Source organism: Panthera uncia, chromosome B4 (genome assembly GCF_023721935.1).
Source record: "Panthera uncia isolate 11264 chromosome B4, Puncia_PCG_1.0, whole genome shotgun sequence".
In the NCBI taxonomy this organism is placed as follows: domain Eukaryota; kingdom Metazoa; phylum Chordata; class Mammalia; order Carnivora; family Felidae; genus Panthera; species Panthera uncia.
This window is the reverse complement of record NC_064809.1, coordinates 91,277,152-91,300,477: the sequence shown is the minus strand read 5'-3', so window position 1 is coordinate 91,300,477 and position 23,326 is coordinate 91,277,152. Positions and strand designations below refer to the sequence as shown.

The following is a 23,326-nucleotide window of genomic DNA, read 5'->3' as shown; positions in this document are numbered from 1 at the left end:
AAAAGCAATGATTTAGTCTTGATGAATGGAAGATACCTACCTTTCGAGAACTATCCACTTATGCTCAATCTTGAAGTTGTCTTAGAAATTTGTAAGAAAAACTTGAGAATCAAGAAAGAAGTTCCTGCAAGAAAAAAATGGAGCTAATTTTGTATACAGAGAGCCAGATGAATATAAGCAATGAAGATGAACATTCATTGATTACTTACTATATACAAAACCCTGTGGTGAATGCTAGATGTGAAGATATATAGTAATTACTAGTGCCAAATATAATTAATTCTCAGCACGTGGAGAAATGATAGCACTGGAAAATTTCATTTATCAGATGTTCTGAGGAGAGAAAATAGGCAACAATGTCTCAGTGGCCCACAAAAACATGGGCCTGATGGGATGACAAGGTTGTGTCTACAGAGCCCCCAAATTAACAGGTCAATTCAGTGTCCCTGCCTTCCTGCGCTCAGATGCCACATCAGTTACGCTGATGACCCCCAAATGTGTAAGTCCAGCCTCTTGCCAGAGCTTCAAACTCCAGTCCAGCTTCCCACTGTACATATCTACCTGGATATGACCCACAGGTACCTCAAATTCATGTAGAAATCACACACATTTTTCTCTCTAGAGCTGCTCTTCCTCCTGTAGTTGTCTCAGTGACTGGTACCACCAAACTAGAAACCTGAGTGTTATCCTTGACAGTTTCTTCTCCTCCTTCATCCCATATATTCAGTCAGTCACTAAAGATTGATGTTAATTACAAATGTTGATTGATCTTCCCTCTCTCCATGGCTAGTAACGTTGTCAAGTTTAGGCCACCAGAGCTCACTGGCACCACGGTGACAGTTTTGCTAGTCTCTTGTGCCCAGCCTTCTCCTCTTTAAGTCCATCTTCTACATGGCACTGAGGAAGAGGATCTACTCAAAACAAAAACCATCAGTCAATTGCTTGTAGCTCCTATACACTTAATGTGCTATTTGTGTACTATATCTGGAATACCATTCTGACCCACCACGACATTTTCTTTCCCACTCCTTTAAAATTCAGTTCAGGTATCAACTCCTCTAGGAAGTCTCTGCTGATGACCATCATTCCATTCCATTCCACCCCATCAACCCCTTCCCAGTCAATCTGGAGACCTTTCCTCTTTGCTTCTCTAATGTGTTACCTCTATTATTGAATTTACAACTGTATTATGATCTTCTACTTTCATGTATGATTTTCCCTAATAGAATGTGAGCTCTGAGGCCAGAGTGTATTTAATTTGTTTGGGAAAATTCATTTTTATATCCTCAGAGCCCAGTACATAGCAGAAACTGAATGAGTGAAGAGTTCCACAAACCTACTACTCCCAGTCTCTCTCAGAAATTGTTGGGCTTTGAGTCATTTTGTCAAATGAGGTCCAATGCTTTGGCAATCTCCAGCTCAGTAGTAACGCTGACAGAAGAGTGTTTTCAAATACATGTCAACAAATAAATTCAAGTATGGTGTTTTTACTACGCTTCGCATTTATCCTAAGGTTCATAGTAAACATGTTACCTGTTAACACAAGCTACCTTTTTTAAATTAGAAAACAAAATTTTTACCATTAGTACTCAATTTGAAGCAACTGTTCTCTGCTATCATGAGAGTTAACCCGTCTTAAAATATTATAAGAATTAAGGGGGGGGGGGACATCAAAAAATAGCAACTCCGTGAGCAGGTTTCTAAGTGCTGTGTATTGCTCATGGACTGCGAGTTGCCTTCGTCTTTCAATTGGAAGTTCAATAGGATCTGAAAATGAAACTACACTGGTTGGGTTTGGTGTATGGTGAATGCATGAGAACCACAAGTGAATGGGAGACACATGGGCACATAGGAGCTATTCTTGTGCCAAGCTTATTCACATGTACACAATCATACTTGTTAATCTAAACAGAATTTGTAGTCTTTTTATCACTTATAAAATCTGGTAATAACTTGAATATCTGGGTCATTTTTATTTAAATAAACCGTAATTTATTATATACTTGAAAGTATGTATTGCAGAAAATGATTTTGGATTTCTACAAAGCACATAAAATTCGATTTACCATCAAGCCTTATTTTTCAAGCAGACCTTTGGAGTCATAGCTTTTCCTTTTCTAAGATACCAATTTTCAAAGGGACATAAACCAAAATGTGATGTGGTTCATGAGCTTTAGTGTAAATTTCTTAAGGAAATAATGTTTTTAAAATCAGAAATTTCATCAGAATCAAACTTAAAATCATTTAAAGACAAGTAAAACAAGTAAAATACTCTCCAAACAAATCTAAACCAAACCTTCAACACAGAGTACATTCAGGGTATATATTTTGCAGCAATGGCTGTGCTCAAAAGTAAACTTTGTAGTGAGAGTTTAGTATGACTCAATCCCAGCTACACTCTCCACTAACCAAGTTAAATGTCCAAGAGGAGAAACAGCCATGACATTCCAACTAAGACCAGAGCCCCAAATCTCCCTGTATGACACCTTCCATACTGTCTCTTTACCCTCTTAGACTGGTGATTATAATCCCCAGGTTCTGAGTTCAGGTATAATTCTTTTTATGGAGAAATCAACATGGTGAAGATTTTTGAGAGAAAAAGAAGACAGAAGACAGAAATTTTAATTAGAAAGCAAGAATCTGAATTCAAACCCACCCCACATAGTTTCCTTACCTGTAAAACGTACAAGCTCCTGCTTGACTGAGTCTGTGACTATCAAAAGCAGTGGTATGAAAATGCCATATTTTGATGCAATTTTTTGTTACTTGCCCAGGCAGAGAAAGGATAATTAACACTAGGTGGCATATTTTGAAGGCAGTATAATATACCTTATTAAAGACCAGGTCCCTTCCCCCAGGTATAAACAGAATTGACCTGAAAACAATCACTGGTTAGCTAGAATGAGCATTTAATAATATTTAAGGAATCTCATGAAGGTAACAAAGGTTTCTTTCATGTATCTACTTAAATTATGATAAATGTTAACATGAATGAATCTAAATGGAGGGGAATATTTTAGAGAAATGGTAAGTCCCTGCAGATAAGTGTCAAGGTTGATTCTGGGGCTTATCACATTTAACCTTGAGCTGTTGGATGTATCAGAAATGTTAAAAGCCTCCTCTCAGCATTTCTGAAAGTCTAAGAAATCAATGTTGTGTTTTGCTCCAGAATAGAATTTTATTTGTAATGTTTTTTAAAATGTTGTAAGAAGTTACCTCTACCTTTAGAGAGTAAAAATAACTGATACCAGGCTGGAAATACATTTTCCTAAGGAATCCAGAAAAAATGAGCACAGTATATTGTCTCATTGCAACAGGGCTAGCTGCTAATTGAGAAGTTTGGTTTTTATTCTGCAGGGACAATATAGTTATCTATTTTATGACCAATCCTTTATATCTTCCTCATGACTTTTAAAAATCATTTTCTACCCACCTCCCACCTAAAAGAGCCAAAACAAACAAAACACACACACATACCCTCACAATAACTAAGAAGTTTAGGGAAAGAGTTAAACTTCATTAGAGACTTTACATTATATCACTAATAAGCAGATGCTCTATTGCTCACAAAACATTTTATCCTACTTTAGCATATGAACTACTCCATAGCCTTTTATCAGATGTTTCACAGCTAATTTTATGTTTTCTCAGTGACCTTCTGCACTGTAATTAAAGACTTGCACAAATTGTCTAGGACAATAAAGTTTATTGGGTAGAGCCAAGACTACCTCTGAATTCAGTAAATTTGAGTATTTCTGACTCAATAAAGAATATTCATGTAAGCAAAAAATACTGTTTCTTTTCATTACGTTACCTTAAAAACAAATCTGCAAGTGTAACAAAGTCCCCATACTGGACAGAACTGATTACCACCAGACAAAGCCTGGGAAAGACCAAATTTAATGACCTTTTTATGAAGCAAGAATATTGCAACTCTTCAAAACCCAGTCACCCCAGGATGGTTTATATATATGATATGATGTATACCCACCCTATTATATATATTTCAAATTACTTTTTACCATGGGGAAGATGATAGATGAAAATGTGCCCTTGTGATTAAAAAAAAAAAAACCTGCAAAATTAAGAATGCACATTAATGAGAAATGCAGGAAAGAAATGGATTTTCCAAACATAGCCAGGGAACCATTTCTTGAAATAATTTAGCCCAGTACCATCCTTCTGAACTTAAATTCCTTGATTACCAAACACATTTTGGGAAATGCTGATGTAGGGGGAAGTCTTTTGTCCAGAGTAATAAATTTTGAATTCAAAGTGCTTTTGAAGCACAGAGCGTAGTTATAAACAAAGATTTGCCCCCTATAGGAACTGGAAAATTAGTCCCTAACCCTAATCACTGTAACCCCTGATGTCAAATTTCTAGCCAAGGACAGAGAGGCTGGACCCAAGTTTGCCCTCTGAAACACGTAAACAATAGTTTAAATGAGACATAGGTGAGTAGGAAATGGCTAGTTTAGTGGTACGAATTTCAAAAAAGTATCTCAAGTTAGAAAACAAGTATCTCAAATTAGAAAAGTATCAAATTTGACAAGTATCTCAAATTAGAAAACAAATTGGGAACAGTTTTTCTATTTTCTAAAGAGAATTCATTATAATAGGAACCCTTTGGCAGAAGTTCCCTGGAATATTTTTACTAGATTTCAGAATTTGCAGCTCCTTAGAGGTCCATTACTTCCCACTACCCCCAAAAGCAAGGTACAATTTTAAAATGAGCTAATTTTTAAAATATTAGACAGGGGAAAAAGAAAAAAATGATCAGTCCATTTTTTGGATGGCAGAATTATGTGCTTTTCTTCCTACTTAATTTTTGAAATTTTCTATTTTTCTAAATTTTTTTAATGTTTTATTCATTTTCTGAAAGAGGGAGAGAGAGAGAGAGAGAATGCAGGGAAGGGGCAGAGAGAGAGAGCGAGGGAGACACAGAATCCGAGGCAGGCTCCACGGCCCGGACCCTGACGTGGGGCTCCAACTCACGAACCGTAAGATCATGACCGGAGCTCAGACATTTAACTGACTGAGCCATCCAGGAGCGCCACCCCGCCCCCTTTTTTTTGAAATTTTCTATTAAAAGAAAAAAATTTTAATGTTTATAAGAGAGTGAGTGGGGGAGGGGCAGGGAGAGAAGGGAAGATACAGAACTCCGGAAGTGGGCTCCAGGCTCCACGCTGTCAGCACAAAGCCTGACATGGGGCTTGAACTCATGAACTGTGTGATCATGACCTGAGCCCAAGTCAGATGCTTAACAAACTGAGCCACCCAGGCACACCTAAAATTTTCTATTTATTTAGAAGTTTTCTATTTTTTTTTATAAGAAAAGTAAATGATTTAAACAGTAGAACCTCAAATTTTAGAAACACCAGTTTACAAAGGCAGTTGTTACACCTTCTTACGTATTCATTAAACATTTCCAGAGTTTATGTTGAAATAACACCTGGTTAAGTCAAAGTTAATTTAAAAATGGTTTTCCCTCATTGACCAAGGACACGGGAGTTCTGAAGGATGAATAGTGAAGGACTCTAGGACCAAGATGGGAAGTTTGTGTTTTAACAACCAAGAGCAGAACTCACTCACAACTCACTCACGTCTCTGCTCTCCAGCCCAGCAATCTGTTCCGGGAGGGCTCTGTCCACTCTGTTAAGGGTCTACCTTCCGTTAATGGAGGCCTTCAGAGAGCTCCTGGAGCTATGCTTCCACCTGGTGGTTAGAAAAGTGCTTAACTAAAGAGATTTGGTCTTCTCACATGCCTCTGTTTTTTAATGTGTTTAAATGTTTATTTTTGAGAAAGAGAGGCAGAGACAGAGTGTGAGCCGGGGAGGGGCAGAGAGAGAGGGAGACACAGAATCTGAAGCAGGTTGCAGATTCTGAGCTGTCAGTACAGAACCTGATGTGGGGCTCGAACTCACTGCAAGATCATGACCTGAACTGCAGTTGGACCCTTAACTGACTGAGCCACCCAGGCGCCTCCACATACCTCTTAAAAAAGAAGGAAATAAATGTGAGAAAAGGTGGAAGAACTTTTACATAGAGGGATATTTTAAGCAAAGCTTTACCAATTCTGGTACAATTCTGATACCGTATCAACTTTTGCAGACCACTGTGTTCTCAGAATGTTTCTTTTGCCATTGAAGTAATTTATTGCAATATTGCAGACAATATTTTTTCAGGATGTTTTTTAAAACTGTCTTTTCCCCTCTTGTAAATTTCAGAAAACTACACGGCTATTTTCCTTGCCAGTCACCATCCTTTACTGAATGCCTACTGTGCACGCAATGCATTATATTCAATGCATTATATTCGGTACCTGGGGGGAAGAAAGAGATACAAATGGATATTACAACCTGCTTTTGGAGAGAAGGTACAAAGCAACACGTCAGTAAATTTAAGTGTGAACAAAGTACCTCAGAACTGAGACAATGTAGGGGAGAAAAAAGATCTGGTTAATTCAAGGCTACTTTAGCTGGGTTTTGGCACTGTTATGGTCACAATTGGCTACAAGAAAAATATTATTAAAAGCTACCATTTATAAGTCCTCACTACCTAACCAGACCCTATCCTAAGCTCCACATATTTGTCTGTAATTCTCAGGTTACAAAGCAAGCAAGTACCAGATCTGCTATTTGAATTTAGCCCTTCCCACTCTACTAGGATAAAAATAAGTCATGCGAGAAGATGGAAATGAACTTTTGCACCAAAAGGGTTTAAGACAGTGGTGGGGAAGAGAAAGCTGTTTCACAGAGAAGTCTAAAAGTCTAAATGAACACGCAATACATTTGAGATAATATCCAACAAGAAATAGAATTAAGTTTTTTCTGTCTTCAAATCAGGGAAACATGAAGCTATCTGTAAATATCTATAAAGGCACCAAATATGGGGGACACCAAAGCCAGTGAAGTCAATTTGATTGGTTTTACTGTGATCTTGAAGAAGGGCTAATAATGCAGGGTAGGGTGTCAACTGGGAAGGTGTGAACCAAATTAACACATAAAAGTACTAAAATTTAACTGAGAGATGTTTAAATGGAATTCATCTAACATGACAGTAACAACAATAGAAAGGATTGAAATTTTGTAATTTGTAATGTGAGATATTGTAATAAGCTTGTTAGGACATCTAAACAGTCATATTCTGAAGACGAATCTGTGGGACTAAAACGAGATGAAAGGAGGATGTCGGTCAATTTATTTAATTATTTTTTAAATGTCTACTTTTGAGAGCATGTGTGGGGGAGGTACAGAGAGAGGGGGACGAAGGAGCTGAAGTGCGCTCCACGCTGACAGCAGAGAGCCGGATATGGGGCTCAAACTCACAAACCATGAGATCCTGACCTGAGCCAAAGTCAGATGCTCAACTGAGCCACCCAAGCACCCCTATTAGTTTTTTAAAACATGAATCTTTAAAGAAGAGCTTTAAAAGACAGCAATAAAAATTCAAGTATGTTTCAGGATCATCCCCCTCCTAAAAATAATCAATTGTGGTTCCCTCATTCAATATATTATTTTAATGTGTACATTGTGGGGAGTCTCATCTGCTTGTCACTTGAGACTGCTCTTGTTTTCTGTTTTTATTTAGTTCATGTTAACAGTCCAATTTATAATTAAACATATTCAACACTTCTAAGCACCTGTGTGCTGCTGCACTAAAATATTTATCTTTTTAAAGTATTTTTAGATGTCAAAAATTCCCTACTATAGAGAAGAGAAAGCTGGCTCTATGACAGATAATATGGCCAAAAAATTTTAAGCAGATGGCATTTTAAGATAAACACTTTTTTGTAAAGATGAAATCAAACCCAGTTCAAAACCCAAACAATGACCAAGTACAAGCTTTTCACAATGCCATGACAACTTCCAGTTATCACCCTAAACCAACAGACATCTACACACTAACCAGTATCTTCAAAACACTCATTAAAACTCAAAATTAACAAATGGGGCACCTGGGTGGCTCAGTTGGTTCAGCGTCCAACTCTTGATTTGGGCTCAGGTCATGATCTTGTGGTTTGTGGGTTCAAGCCCTGCATGGGGATCCACACGGACAACTTGGATTCTCTCTCTCTCTGCCCCTCCCCCACATACAGGTGGGCTCACACACATTCTTTCAAAATAAATTTAAAAATTAAAAATTAAAAAGTGCACTTAATGATGACAACAGCTAACCCTGGTCTGGCTTTGGAGCCTGTGGACTCCTGCTTTACAAGACAGGTTCCAATGATGTGACTGACTCAAATTATTATCAAACACCTATATATCTGAAAAGGATCAATCAAGAAAAGGATCTTGGCCTCATGGAATTTAGTTTCAGAGATGATGCAGAGAAATGACAGGTAATTACAAGGAGCTTTCATGCTGACAGGTAGCAAGGTGGTTACCCAACTCCCTTCCCAGCCCCAGCTATACCCTTCCAGAACATTCACCATCACTTGTTGAGAAACCACTTAAGCCAACCTGCCATGTGATAACACAAGTGAACAGGAGGGAGAAAACAGCATGTCCTGGCCCTACTAAACCATGTAACCTCATTCTCTGAAGCTGGGTCTTATTCGTTGCCTTGGATGCTCCCAACTACATTAAGCTGTCCATTAATATGTGTACTGACACAACAGCAGTGATGGCCATTCCAAAAATAGAAGCACATTCAGACTTGTACCTTTGATTACCCAAATAGAGGATATTCAAGTATAATTTCTATTTTAACAAAGCTCATTACAGAAAAATTGTAAGATCCAATAATCACACTCTTGAAACAATGCTTAATCAAACATTTAGTATTTTTATTTGTAAATCAATAAATAATTTATGTATACTAAACCTAAAAATTTAGACAATGGATAGGCATGGCAAATGAAACCATCTGCAGATCTGAATGTTTTCTAAGTAGCATAATCACTGCATTCCATACCCTGAATGTACATAACTTACATTTAATGTACTTATATTTTTTTAAATCAGATACGTCTCTAAATTTTAACAAAGTGGGGATCATTTAAAATAGGAGTAGCGGGGTTAAGGATGACCTACATATCGAACTCGAATTACATTAAAACCCAAACAGAGAATATAAACAGAAGTGAAATTTTTCTAAAAGGAAGTATTTACTATTCCCATTCCCAAAGTAAATTATACTAGAGAAGAAATAAATCTACATGTACGGAGATACTTTCTCACTTTGATATGTGTAAAAAAAAATTTCATGTTGTCTAAATTTTTAGGGTTATATAGTTAGAAATATAGAATTCTACTTTTATAGACATGTCCACTAGGGGAAATAAGTTAACACAATCATTTGAATTGGTTGTCGACATACTGGACAGGGCTTATTCCTCTTCTTTAGCTTTTTTGCACAAGTAAAGCATGCCATAAGATGTCCTGTTTTGCCATGAACAATGCAACCATTTTTAGGTCGACCCTGGCAAATCACACAAGGTTCAATGGCATTATGGGGAAAACTAGATTCCACGATTTCTTCTTTGTCCTGTGTTTCTTCCCTCTCAAACTCTTTGACATCTTCTTGGCTGCTATGAATGATGCTGTTAGAAGTTGATGGCTGAGAATAGTCCTCACTTTCTTGGGATTGGGAGGCCTGTGTGATTTTATCATCATTTTCCTCAGCACATGATTCCCTAGAATCATTCACTGTAGTTTTTTTACAATCAGGGACATCAAAGCCCTCTTCTACTTGTGTTGAGTTTTCCACTTTGGCTTTCTCAGGCATTTTCCCTTTATCTTTCCCTTTATCTTCAGGAAGCCAATTCTCACGAAGAGCCCAACATCTGTTGCAATGAGGTGGAAGAGGAGGATTCATTTCATTGCACGAAGTACACTTCCAATAGTCCTTCAATGAAAAAAGAGTTCGTTTCTGTAACCCTTTAACAACTACTCATAGCCAACTCTAGCAACTTCAGTATGTCTGAAATAAAATCTATCAGAGTTCAATTTTCAGCATTTTATGTTTTATATAAAACATTCAACATGTAACAATCTTTCCTCAAGCATGAGATTATAACAACACACATAAAGTATCTATTTTTTTCAGGCAAACTATGCTGAAGAATCGTAAAACAAAAAATGTATTCACCATGATCTTAACCACGTGCCAATAAAGTTATCTGGGGACATAGATACAGCTGGTTCATCTAGTTGAAGCAAGTGTGATGTAGTCTTTTACTCTGAAATGAGGCCTGTACCCACTTCACTCTCTTAAAGGCTCGACCCTAGGCCCAATGTCTACCAATCAATCTAGACGAAACCACTGCCCAATGAGCCACTGACTAAGACTGCCTTGGAAGTGCTCTAAAACCTGGGCTCAAGGGAGTTTCCCTCATTTCATCCACAAAGGAAATGCTAAAACATTCTCGGCAATCACGGCCACCTAAAATCTGTCATCCTTGTCACTATCCGAAATGTATGCCCCTTATTTAACTATGCTTTTCTGTGTTCTCACCTCTGTAACTGCTTATTGCTTCTCCCATATCTCAACTTATTTCCCAACCTTTCCACCATCATGCAATTTGGAAAACAAACCCCCTTTAAATCCTCCAGGCTCTTTTAACGAATATATTCTTATTCCACTATCTTAACTGAAGCATGTTTCTTGCCTGAGGACAACATACATGTAAAACTTGCCATGAATAATATAACCATTTTTAAAAAACTGTCTATTTATTTTGGGGGGGGGGGGGGAGAGGGAGGGCTCTGTGCTGTCAGTGCAGAGCCCTTGGAGCTGACACAGGGCTCAAACTCACAAACTGTGAGATCATGACCTGGTCTGAAATCAACAGATGCTTAACTGACTGAGCCCCCAGGTGCCCCAATATAACCATTTTTAAGTTGCCTCACAAATGCCTAAGACATCAGCAGTAGGGATGGAGACTGTTCACTATTGTACATTAGTTCGAGTTCTCAATGTAGGTTGCTACCCAACTGATAAAACCAAAGACAAAAGTTTTATAACATGTGGGAGAAAGTGCTTCAAAGACCCCAATAAACTGCAGGATCTATGTCTGGCATAAAGTAAGTCAACTAGTTACTTGAATTATTTTCTATTACAGCAAAAAAAAAAAATTTTTTTTTGAATTTTACAATTTCACCTTTTTTGCATTTAGATAATAGTTTCCAACTCAGCCAAGAAAAATGAGATTTCCTATTCAAATACAACTAAAGGCATTAAGAACAAAATTAGGGGCACCTGGGTGGCTCAGTGGGTTGGGCGTCCGTCCAACTTTGGCTCAGGTCATGATTTCACAGTTTGTGAGTTCGAGCCCTGTGTCAGGCTCTGTGCTGACAGCGCGGAGCCTGGAGCCTGCTTCGGATTGTGTCCCCTTCTCTCTTTGCCCCTGCCCCACTTTCACTCACTCTCTCTCTCTCTCAAAAATAAACATTAAAAAAAATTTTTTTTAAAAAAGAACAAAGTTACAGGCACTGGGGTGACTCAGTCGGTTAAGCACCCAACTCTTGATTTCAGATCAGGTCAATTCAAGCTCACAATGCATAAGTTTGAGCCCCGTGTCAGGCCCTGCACCGGCAGTGCGGAGCCTGCGTGGGATTCTCTGTCTCCCTCTCTCTGCCTCTCCTTTGCTCATGTTCTCTCTCTCTCAAAATAAACATTAAAAAAAAAAAAAAAAAATTTAAAGCAGTGCGTCTGAGTGGTTCAGTCGGTTAAGCAGCCGACTCTTGATTTCAGCTCAGGTCATGATCTCACAGTTCATGGGACTGAGCCCCGCATTGGGCTACACACCAACAGTGCAGAGACTGCTTGAGATTCTCTCTCCTCTCCTCCCCTTATTGCTTTCTCTCTAAACAAACAAACAAACATTAAAAAAAAATTAAAGCTTTAATATACAGTAAAAAACCCAACTTCCAATACCCCAGGAACCCTATGAAGCATGAAATGTGAACGTCCTGAATTCTTAAATGGCAAACCCTACCTACCTCATTCTCTAGTACAAATCAACATGATGGGAAAAATGTTTGTAACTATTACAGCTGGGTGATAAATACACTAGAAATACATTATACTACTCTCTATGCTGTACATGCTTGAAATTCTCAATAAAAAATTTTTAAAAGTTCATATCCTACCACCAAAAAAACCCTAAAAAATGTAGTAACAGATTCCAACACAACAAGTAAAAGAAAAAAATGCTTTAAAACTTTTTAAAAAGGATTTTAGCTTTATAGAAATTACCTCATGTCAGGAAGTAGACTAGGCATATTTTTCTAATGTTAACCTCAATGTTTTGATTCCTTAAAAAAACAGATGTATACTTACAGCTAAGGAAATTTCAGGATCTTCTTCAAATGAATCTGTATCACTCTCCCCTGCCTGATACACAGTTACTCGATATACCTAATAAAATAAATCCATCAACATCAATTTATCACCTTTTTTTCCTTAACCAGGAAGGCTTCTTAGTGGTAAGTCCTAACAAATAGCATGTACTACTATAGATGAGAACCTCTGAGACAGAGGTTGAATGAAATAGAGGGGGAAAAATGAAGGACCATGAAATCCTCACCCACTATGGTAAAAAGGCAACAGGATGTTTAAAATGAATAAGGCAAAAAATTCAGTATAAGCATTTTTATTTTATAAATATGGGGATATTAAATAACTGTGAAACAGCCAGAAATGTTGAAGGTGGTCACCTCCAGTGACTTTAACTGTGTGCATACTTTACTTTAAAAATTAGGGGCGTCTGGGTGGCTCAGTTGGTTAAGCGTCTGACTTTGGCTCAGATCATGATCTCACAGTTCGTGAGTTCAAGCCCCACATTGGGCTCTGTGCTGACAGCTCAGAGCCTGGAGCCTGCTTTGGTTTCTGTGTCTCACTTTCTCTCTGCCCGCCCCCCCACCACCTGCATTCTGTCTCTCTCTCAAAAAATAAACATTAAAAAAATTTTTTTTCAAGTAAATTAATATTAAAAGAGGGCAATTTTAAAATTTAACTTTATTAAGTAAACTCTACCCCAAAACATGGGGCTTGAAATCATGACCCAGAGATCAAGAGTTGCATGCTCCACCCACTGAGCCAGCCAGGCATCCCAAAGAGGGGAATTTTTTTTTTTTTTTTAAATAAGACTTTTATAAGAACATTAAGAACTGTTGACTTTTTGACATTTATAGTTACAAGAGTATAAATCAAAGAACTACAAAAGCCTGAAGTCCACAAAATATTCCAGTTTGAACAAGAGTCAAAGATTAAGTGAAATCAGAATACATTATAATTTCAAATAGCATCAATGAATACAGAAAATATTTAAGAAATTCAGACTATAGAGAAATAAAACTACCTCATCATCTTCATCTGAGAGTTCTTGTCCTTCTTCACTAAGGCTATAATCTTCTGAATCGAGAGACTCAACTTCAAATTCTACACTGAATTGATCTGAAACTGAATCCTGATCCAACCAATCACCTGAATGTTCACTTACACCAGCATCGAGATCCTAAAATAAGGGGGGAAAAAAAAGTTACTTGAAGTACATTACCTGTTGGCCTCTGTAACAGCTTCCTAGCTCATCCCTATAGTCCCATTTCCATCTTAGATCCACCCTACACAATGACACTAGATTAAGATTCTGGGTTATTAATATATTATGTTCCCAGTTCAAAACCCCATCACATAAAGGAAAAAAGCCAAATCCCCTTGGCATTCAAGGCACACAGAGTAGGGCCATATTAACACTTTCATCTTATCTTCCAACTAGACACTGCTCCCCCCACCCTCAATATGAACAATTGGCCAGATCTACCCTTTTTTCTAAACCAAACTTGACAGTTCACCTTACACACTTTACCTCTCTCGCTGGAATAACTTAACAGTTTTTAAGTCCTACTCATCCTTTTTTGATAAGGCTTCTGTCAATACCACAAGAAGAAAAGTACTTCCACTTTTAATTACCTTTCCTACTTACATATTGAATACTATATACCTTTACACATAAAATTATACAAAACATAGTTTTCTATACATGTTTCTTATCTGAGTTATACGTACTTTAAGAGTTAAAAACATGTCTTAATCTCTTTAGATCTTCAGATTGGTAGAACAGTAGTAGCTACAACCCACATGACAATTATGAGATTTTATAATTTTTTTGAGATTTATTTTTTAATGAACTTTGATAATAATTTCTTTGGAAGAGCTTTCAGACATTATTTTTTAAATTTATTTTTTAAATTCTGTATCAGCTCATGTGGTTTCTCATTTTATAGTATAAGAACCCTAACAAGACCATTAGTCCCATATTTACTGTCAGTGCTAAGAATAGGAACATATACAAAACAGAAGGCTAGACAGAAAAAATACATTGGTCTAAGAATCAGGATACAAACATTCTTTTCTTCTAAGGTTTATTTATTTTTGAGAGAGAAAGAGAGTGAGCGAGCAGAAGAGGGGCAGAGGGCAAGACAAAGAATCCCAAGCAGGCTGCACACTGTCAGTGCAGAGCCTGAGGCGTGGCTCAAACTCACAAATAGTGAGATCAAGACCTGAGTGAAAACCAAGAGTCGGGCCCTTTACCAACTGAGCCACCCAGGCACCCCAGGATACATTCTTCTTCTAGATTTGCCACTAAACAGCTATTTAACCTTGGACATATTTAAAGCCATAAAGGCCGCAGCCACTTCATCTATGAGAGTTTGGATTAAATAATCTCTAATACTTCTATCATTTGTAAAAAAACAAAGTATATTATTTTATAAACACTGAGGTCAAAAGACTTTTTCACAGTGATGTTAGGATAGTAGTAAAAGCAAAATTGACAAGTTGCAGTTAATGATTCTTAACAAGGGTTCTATTAACATTCAGGTTAAAATTACATATGAAGCTAGAATATGATCTCTAATAAGGTAACCTAATAAACTGTATACTTCAATTAACTAGCATTTTAGTGCACTAAGTCTAAATTTTTTTTTTAATGTTTATTTTTGAGAGAGAGATAGAGCACAAGTTGGGGAGGGGCAGAGAGAGAGGGAGACACAGAATCGGAAGCAGGCTCCAGGATCTGAGCTGTCAGCACAGAGCCCGATGTGGGACTCAAACTCACAAACTGTGAGATCATGACCTAAGCTAAAGTCGGACGCTTAACTGACTGAGCCACCAGGGCGCCCCTATTGCACTAAGTTTAGAATATGGGGATATATCACAAAAAAGATGAAAGTCTCAGCAGGTATCTTCTCTTGTATGGGTTGACAAAGTATGGCCCACTACCCATCTATTTTTACAAATAAAGTTTTATTGAACACAGCCATGGCCGTTGGTTTTCCTGAGACAATTTCTCAGTTTCCAAACAGACAATTATTAGCTATGGAATCTTAAACAAGTTATTTGAAACCTTCAAGCTTATCTTTCCCATCTATAAATGGAATGTGAGGCTGCTGACCTGGTACCACGTAAACTGTCTAGTACAGAGCCTAGAATATAGCCTTAGTTCCTCAATTTATTAAGCCTAAAAGAAAAAAAGATGGAAGTCAGACGCACTTTCCTTTAACTGCCTTCACAGGCGGGTGAATAATGACACCAAATGAGGACTATACCATTCTCATATCAGGTAAGCTAAAAAGAAGGAAAAACCCTGCCCCTACCAAAAGCTTTCACAAGTAGGAACTCAGCCTGCAAAACAGATTTTTAATAGAATTTTTAGAAGAGAATATAGGATAGGAATAACAAAAAGAAAAAAGAAAATATCCTCTGTTGCTTTAATAACAAGGCAGTGTCCCAGGGTAGAAAGCAAAAACAAGGACTTTAAATATCATTTAACTAGAATTCTGAAACAACTGTAACAAAGTCTGCAAGTTTAATGGGTCATAGTTCTACTTAAATCATTTGTAAGGAATAAAATTATCCAAACATAAAGTCTGTGTACATGTTAAGCTTTCTTTAATTGGATTCAATTTTCAGATCACATATGTTTGCTCTCAAGAACCTGTATTTTTTTTCTACAACATTTGTTAAATGTCCTAATTACCTCATTGTTGATGATGTGTCTCCCCATGAGGGCAGGGACCATATCTATATCTACCTTGACAACCACTCCAGTGCCAAACAGAACCTGGTATAGAAAACATTTACGTACCTACTGAATGAAGAACTTGCTCTCTATGCCATCTAGTGGCCTACAGAAGTAACAGCTCTATTAAATACTAAGTCTAGAGGGTACACCTGTATCCATAAAATCAGTGCTTTGGAAGGGAAAAAAAGTAAAGATAATGTAAGAAATAACAACAATAGGGACGCCTGGGTGGCTCAGTTGGTTAAGTGTCTGACCTCGGCTCAGGTCATGATCTCACTCTTTGTGGGTTTGAGCCCCGCGTCGGGCTCTGTGCTGACAGCTCAGAGCCTGGAGCCTGCTTCCGATTCTGTGTCTCCCTCACTCTCTGCCCCTCCCCTGTTCACACTCAGTCTGTCTCTCAAAAATAAACAAACATGGAAAAAAAAAAAGGGGGGGCGCCTGGGTGGCTCAGTCGGTTGAGCATCCGACTTCGGATCAGGTCATGATCTCACAGTTCGTGAGTTCGAGCCCCGCCTCGGGCTCTGTGCTGACAGCTCAGAGCCTGGAGCCTGCTTCTGATTCTGCATCTCCCTCTCTCTCTGCCTCTCCCCTGCTTATGCTCTGTCTCTCTCTCTGTCTCAAAAATAAATAAAACATTTAAAAAAATTTATATATATTTTTTTTAACCAAACTTCTTTCAGTGATCTCTCTTAAGAATTTTACTAATTCTGGGGCACCTGGGTGGCTCAGTCGGTTGAGCATCTGACTTCAGCTCAGGTCATGATCTCACAGCTTGTGAGTTCGAGCCCCACATCGGGCTCTATGCTGACAGCTCAGAGCCTGGAGCCTGCTTCAGCTTCTGTGTCTCCCTCTCTCTCTGCCCCTAACCCACTCGCATTCTGTCTCTGTCTCTCTCAAAAATAAATAAACGTTTTTTAAAAAAATTTTTTTTAAAAAAAGAATCTTTCTAAAAAAAAAATTTTTTTACAAATTCTTTGGATTTTTGTATCAATAATCAAAATTACTAAATCTCTCCCGCCATCCATGTAACAACATGCCTGTATTTCACAGCCTTACTAAACACCTCTTTCCTGATATCTAGGCCTATGTACGGCTAAGTGTGTAGCTTAGACTATGCTGGCTTGTTTGCTGATAGCTATAATAAAGAAGATACTGTTACTCTAAATGTTCAAAACAAATTTGCCTTAGATTCTAAGATACTTAACTTTTTTCTTCCCTTATTTTTTTAAAAATAAAACTAAAAATCCTCAAACCATTCCAATTTCTGTGAATGTACTACTTGTGCACAGCCCACAAAGATTCTCCACTATGGAGGACGACATTAACAACTATTAATATTGGTGCTAATTTTACCATCACACCCACAACTGCACGATCTCCCACCCTCCTCCCAAACCTGGGGTTGGGGACAGAGAAGATTTACACGGTAATTTTATTGGACAGAAAAATTTACCACTGTGTATATAACAGCAATTGCATATATATGCATTCTATCCAAATGTTTATTAGGACTGACAGAACTAGACTTTAAAAATAAGAGTCTTGTTTTATTTTATTTAAAATGAAAAGATTACCGGATTTGACGGAGTCCCCGTCGATTCGCTGCTACTGCTTCTTTCACAACATATCTCCCTTATTACACACAGAGCAAGGCTTTCATCAAAGGAAAGAGAAATACTATCAGACTTGTGGCGCTTTCTCTGCCGTTCACCAGGTAATTCATCTGAATGTTCTTCTGCATATATAAGGAAAAAAAGTCAATTAAAACCCTATGTTGTGATTTATTTAGCAAACGAACTGCCTCGAGTACCTATTTGTACTGAAATTTAATCTCAATGAAATTAAACAGAGAAAATAGTCAATTATTACCATTTCAAAACTTAATGCTTTTATTGGATCTGTCCAACTGAGAGCTACAGCAGAACACTGTATTTATTTTTTCTAAGTAAGCCCTACATCAAACATAGGGCTTAAACTCACAACCCCAAATTCAAGACTCACATGCTCTACTGGCTGAGCCAGCCAGGCACCCCCAAAAGGCTGTATTTTTAAAAAGTTTTTCAAGCTTCTGAAACGCCTGGCTCAGTCAGTATATGACTCTTGATCCCGGGGTCGCTGAGTCTGCACCCCACGTTGTGTGTAGACATTACTTACACACATACAAGCTTTTCTTTTCAGAGGTGCTTGGGTGGCTCAGTTGGTTAAGCATCCAACTCTTGATTTTGGCTCAGGTCCTGATCTCTCCGTCATGAGATCAAGCCCCAATTCCAGCTCTGTGCTAACAGTGTGGAGCCTGCTTAAGATTCTCTCTCTCCTTCTCTCTCTGGCCCTCCCCTGCTCATGCTCTCTCAAAATAAATAAATAAAGGGATAAAAGCTTTTCAAGCTTCTTTCAAAACTTCGTCTCCATTAAGTCACAACTAATTTAATCCGTCTAGAGCTTTCATTGACCAATCTAAAATTCTTCTGTCAAAAATCACACTTTAGAATATATCATTTTGTTTCTAAAAAGAACAAAAAATGTTTAATTTACTTAGAAGGTATTCTTAACATTTCAATTTCCTCAGTTCTATTTTTAATAGTAATCAAAATTTTATCTTAAATAATGAATTACTTCTCACTTTAAGTCAGAATGTTGCCAAATCTGTCAGGTACGTGAATGAGTCTTACCACGTATTAGATTTAAAAATAAATTCCAAATGAATTAAAGAGCCAAACACAAAGAACAAAACCACCCAAATACTTCTAAGAGAATATTCTTGTAATACTGGGGTAAGGAAGTGTGACATAACACTGCAAAGCCCTCAAGAAAAAATTTATCAAGGGTGCCTGGGTGGCTCAGTCAGTTAAGTGTCCGACTTCAGCTCAGGTCATGATCTCACACAGGGCTCCACGCTGACAGCTCAGAACCTGAAGCCTGCTTCGGATTCTGTATATCCCTCTCTCTCTGCCCCTCCCCCACTTGTGCTTTGTCTCTCTCAAAAATAAACATTAAAAAAATTAAAAAATTTATCAAAATTAGACTATGTTAAATAAATTAAGGTTTACATGGCAGAATGAACAAAAATGAAAAAGCAAATGTCAGCCTAGAATATGTGCAACATACATAAAATGGTTACTACTTACTACATACAAACACCTGCCACCAATCAAGTAAAAATAACAAAAACAAACAAACAAAAAAACTCTTGATTTAAAAAAAGTCAGAGAGAGGCTCCTGAGTGGCTCTGTCTGTTAAGCAGTCTCTTGGTGAATTCAGCTCAGGTCATGATCTCATGGTATCCTTCGTGGGTTTGAGAGCCCTACGCTGGGCTCTCTCCCTCCCTGGTCCCACCCCACTCCAGCTCCCTCCCTCTCTTTCTAAATAAACAAACTTAAAAAAAAAAGAAAGTCAAAGATACGAAAGGCAATTCACAGAATACAAGTGACTAATAAGCATATAAAAAAATCCCCTACCTCCTGATCAAGGACATGTAAATTAAAACAAGATACCATTTTTTTTACCCCCAAGAATGACAAAAATTAAAATGAGAGTCTTGAGATTTGAGAAAAAGGACATTTTTATACATTGTTGGTAGAAATGTAAAATAATATGACATTTGGTGGGCAATCTCTATCCTAGAAATATCTGCATAATTACTTAAGGATGTATGTGGCAAGGATGTTCGCTGCAGCCTTTTACATAAGTACCAAATAGGGTTATAGGATTAAACAAACCATAATCCATATGCCTGAAACAGGTACAACTTGCACACCCTTGTGCTCACTCCATTTCCTTCTCTTGACCTTCCTAGTCAAAGTCAACTTTTTCCTCTGAATTCCCCACTCTTATACCCTATACTTTAAGTAATTCTGTGTTGATCTCTCCAAAACTAAATCACAAGTTCTTGGTGTAAGTTCTTAATCATGTTTGTATTCCTTATAAAAGGTGATCTTGGTTGAATAATGTGGGCTAGAAGCCTAAAACCACACCAACTGATTCTTATTGTTTACCTCCATTAAAAATATCATTTGGGATTTTCTTCTATTAAAGTATCATATTACTCATTATAGAAATCATAAAAAAAAACAGAAAATTTAAAAAATGTAAACCATCTGTAGTGCTACCCTTGAGAGAGAACTACTATTAACATTTTAGTGTAATAATTTTCCAGTTTTTATTTCCTTTTATTTATTTTTTTAAGTGCCTATTTATTTTTGAGAAACAATATGAGCAGGAGAGGGACAGAGAGAGAGGGGACAGAGGATCCAAAGCACGCTCTGCACTGACAGCAGAGAGCCCAATGCGGGGCTCAAACTCATGAACCGTGAGATCATGACCTAAGCCGAAGGCAGACGCTTAACCAACAAAGCCACCCAAACACCCATTTATTTCCTTTTAAAAAACGTATTTGAATCATACTATATGTACAATTTGGGGGTGGTTTGCTCTTAAATTTTCTTTTACGTTATTTTTAATGGCTACAGAATATGGTGTCCATGACATAGATTTATATACTGTTCATATAATTGAACTATTTAGTCCACAAAGCTGAGCAACTGCTTACTGTCTGGCACTGTGCTAGGCAGTGGGTTTACAAAAGTGAAGTCAGTTATCATCCCTGCCACCAGAGAAAGTTTAATTTCAAACACCCAGGCAACCGAAACATAATTATCTACCAGCTATAATGAGTGCTATGAGGAAACAAGTAGGGGGCTAAGGAAAAGAACAATCTGCCTTTGTGACTGGTTAGAGACAGGCTCTCTGAGGTCACATTTCAGCAAAAACAGAAAAATGAGGAGCTGGTCTTGTAAGGCTGAGGTAGAAAAACTCCTGGCAGGAAAAAACAAAAACAAAAAATGTGTGTGCCAACAACCTTAAAGTAGCAAAGAGTTGACTTGAAGAACTAAATAATCAGTACAATGGAAATAATAGAGGTAGGAGGAAAAGGCCAAAAACCAGGTTAAAGGCAGATCATGGCCTTGTTAGGCCAAGGTAAAAAGCGTGGGTTTTATTTTAAATAACCAAAGTGGGTAAGTGGGGAAGTGATGCAATCCAATTTACCTTTTACCACCTCCTTTAGTACTGTGTGAAGGGACACAATTGTAAAACAAAATCAGAAAGCTGTTGCTGTGGTCTGGAGACCAGAGGGCAATGGCCTGAACTAGTGACGACATTTTCTACCATATGTCTTTAATTATAAATAATGCTGTAATTAGTATCTCTAAATACATGTAATCTTTGAATTTCTGATTATATCACTAGGATAGATCTCTAGAAGCAGAGTTATTGGGATAATGGTAAGAACTCCAAGCCTTTTTATATACATAAAGGTTTAAGTTGTTGTTAAACTATTGGTACACCAATAGTGTATCAGTGCCAATACACATGTTAACAAGGATGAGTAAAAAAATCTCTAATTTGGTAGCCTAGAAAAGAAGCCTTTTTGCATTTGTTATTGTCTATAAAGCTAAATCACAAAAACCCACCCCCTCCCTATTTATTAGTCGTTTATATTTACTATGAAAAATTGGGTGTTTTGTTCCTTTTCGTTATGTGGATTTTTAATTTTTTTTTAATCAATTTTGGAGAACTTTTTATGTAATAAGGGTATTGACACCATCAGGTTTAAAGTGAATATCCTTCAAATATAATTTTTTCATTTATCTTTTAAACTCATTTGGAATTCACTTTGGCATAAGGTATAGACAGAATTTGTCTTTTCTTCCCCAAATAACTAACCACTTGCTCCAGTCCCATGCAGTGAACAAAACACCCTCTGCCCTTACCGCCCTCTGCTCTCCTGTGCGTAATTCTAGTCTGGGTTTATCTACTCTATCTCACCGATCTGCTGAACTCTTCTTTCATCTGAATCACAGTTTTAGTTATTGACTTTTGATCAGACAACAGCCTCCTCCTCCTCCACTATCTTTTCTTTGTAAAAATGTCCTCAGCTATTTTTTTTTTTTATCTCATCTTCATTTCTAAGATGTTATTTACTTTGTTTTTAAACTCACTGGTATGTTTCATCACTTATTAGAAACAACAAATATTTTAACTGCTAAGGTAACTAAGAATAATGACTAAAATACAGTTTAGATGCTTGTCCTCTATTACCTTGAATAATAGGTGCCTAACTATAAACTCCATTGGGCCCAGAAAACTGTGCTGTAGTCAAACAGAAAAATATTGCTAAGAGAGAAATTTTTAAACAAATCATATAAAAATAAGAATGAAAGAAACCCAGAAATTAATTCAACTAAGGCAAAAAAAGCACAAAATTTCATTAAGCCTAAATGCATTAATTTCATTAGAGAATAAACAGTGAAAAGCTGTCTGAAAGTGCCAATTAATCATATGTACCTGTCTCACTAATTGTTCTCCTTCTAGATGAGGTAGATGGTCTAGAAACCAAATCTGAAGATGAAGGTTTCTCTTCCTGCAACTCTTGCACAGGGTCCTAAGCATGCAAGGTGGGGGGAGAAAAACAAAAACTTAACTTGTAACACCAGGGAGCTGAAAATTATTTGTTTAAAATAACCTAACTTTCAAGAAACATCACACTAGAATGCATTCATTTCAAGATTACCTTTTGATCACTCCCACCTTCAAGGTGACACCTATTTTCACTCACAGATGTGCCTGAATCTGATGGTTCTGATGGGGGAAAAAAAAAACAACAACAACAACAAAGAATCACAAACTAGAAAAGAAACTAGTCTGTCAGTCCAGGAAAAACTCCTTACACAATTTAACCTTTCAACAAACATTAAATGTGTGTCTCCCAGGGGCCAACCCCATGCTAGATATTGTAGAAATAAGTAATAAGATTCAATTTTAATACAGAGAATACATTAAGAGTAATGAAAGTGTAGTGAAGAAGACAGAGCAATGATTTTTTGGTAGGGACACAGCAAGGTATGAGGAACAAGGAGTCAGGAAAGGTTCCATAAAATTTAAAGAAGTAGGACTAAGAAAAGCTATTCCAGGCTGAGGAACACCCTGTGAAAAAAAACATCCAGAAGTGAATTACCAACGCTTGTTACAGGGAACTACAGGTAGTTAATTATTACTAGAATATAAGCAGGATCATAAAGGATCCTGTGTGTCTTGCAAAACAGAACAAGGACATCAACAAACAGCACTCATGCCTTCAATCCTACATCACTGCATGCTTCCCAGCTGACACTTCAGAACCTTCCCTAGCACTGTTGCAGCCATTCAGCATAAAAAGGAACACGCAAGAAGGGGTGAGGGGTGAGGGAGGGTGAGGGAGGGTGAGGGAGGGAGAGGGAGGGAGAGGGAGGGAGAGGG

At 37.5% G+C, this 23,326-nt stretch overlaps 1 protein-coding gene across 10 annotated transcripts in view; it reads right to left on the bottom strand.

The window, feature by feature from the left end:
* Nucleotides 1–1,647: 1,647 nt before the first annotated feature.
* Nucleotides 1,648–23,326, bottom strand: part of MDM2 (MDM2 proto-oncogene) — a 33,919-nt gene continuing 12,240 nt past the window's right edge. For 5 of the 10 annotated variants that reach the window (XM_049625945.1, XM_049625942.1, XM_049625943.1 and 2 more), the window contains 7 exons: nt 22,602–22,669; nt 22,376–22,472; nt 17,608–17,768; nt 15,989–16,072; nt 13,310–13,465; nt 12,289–12,366; nt 8,771–9,852 (listed from right to left, as the gene is read on the bottom strand). In XM_049625945.1, coding sequence (XP_049481902.1) covers nt 9,277–9,852; nt 12,289–12,366; nt 13,310–13,465; nt 15,989–16,072; nt 17,608–17,768; nt 22,376–22,472; nt 22,602–22,669 — 1,220 coding nt within the window. In that variant the 3' untranslated portion in view covers nt 8,771–9,276. Of the gene's footprint in view, nt 6,323–8,770; nt 9,853–12,288; nt 12,367–13,309; nt 13,466–15,988; nt 16,073–17,607; nt 17,769–22,375; nt 22,473–22,601; nt 22,670–23,326 lie in introns of those variants that run through there. The other 5 variants (XM_049625948.1, XM_049625947.1, XR_007456727.1 and 2 more) reach the window with 4 other exon arrangements.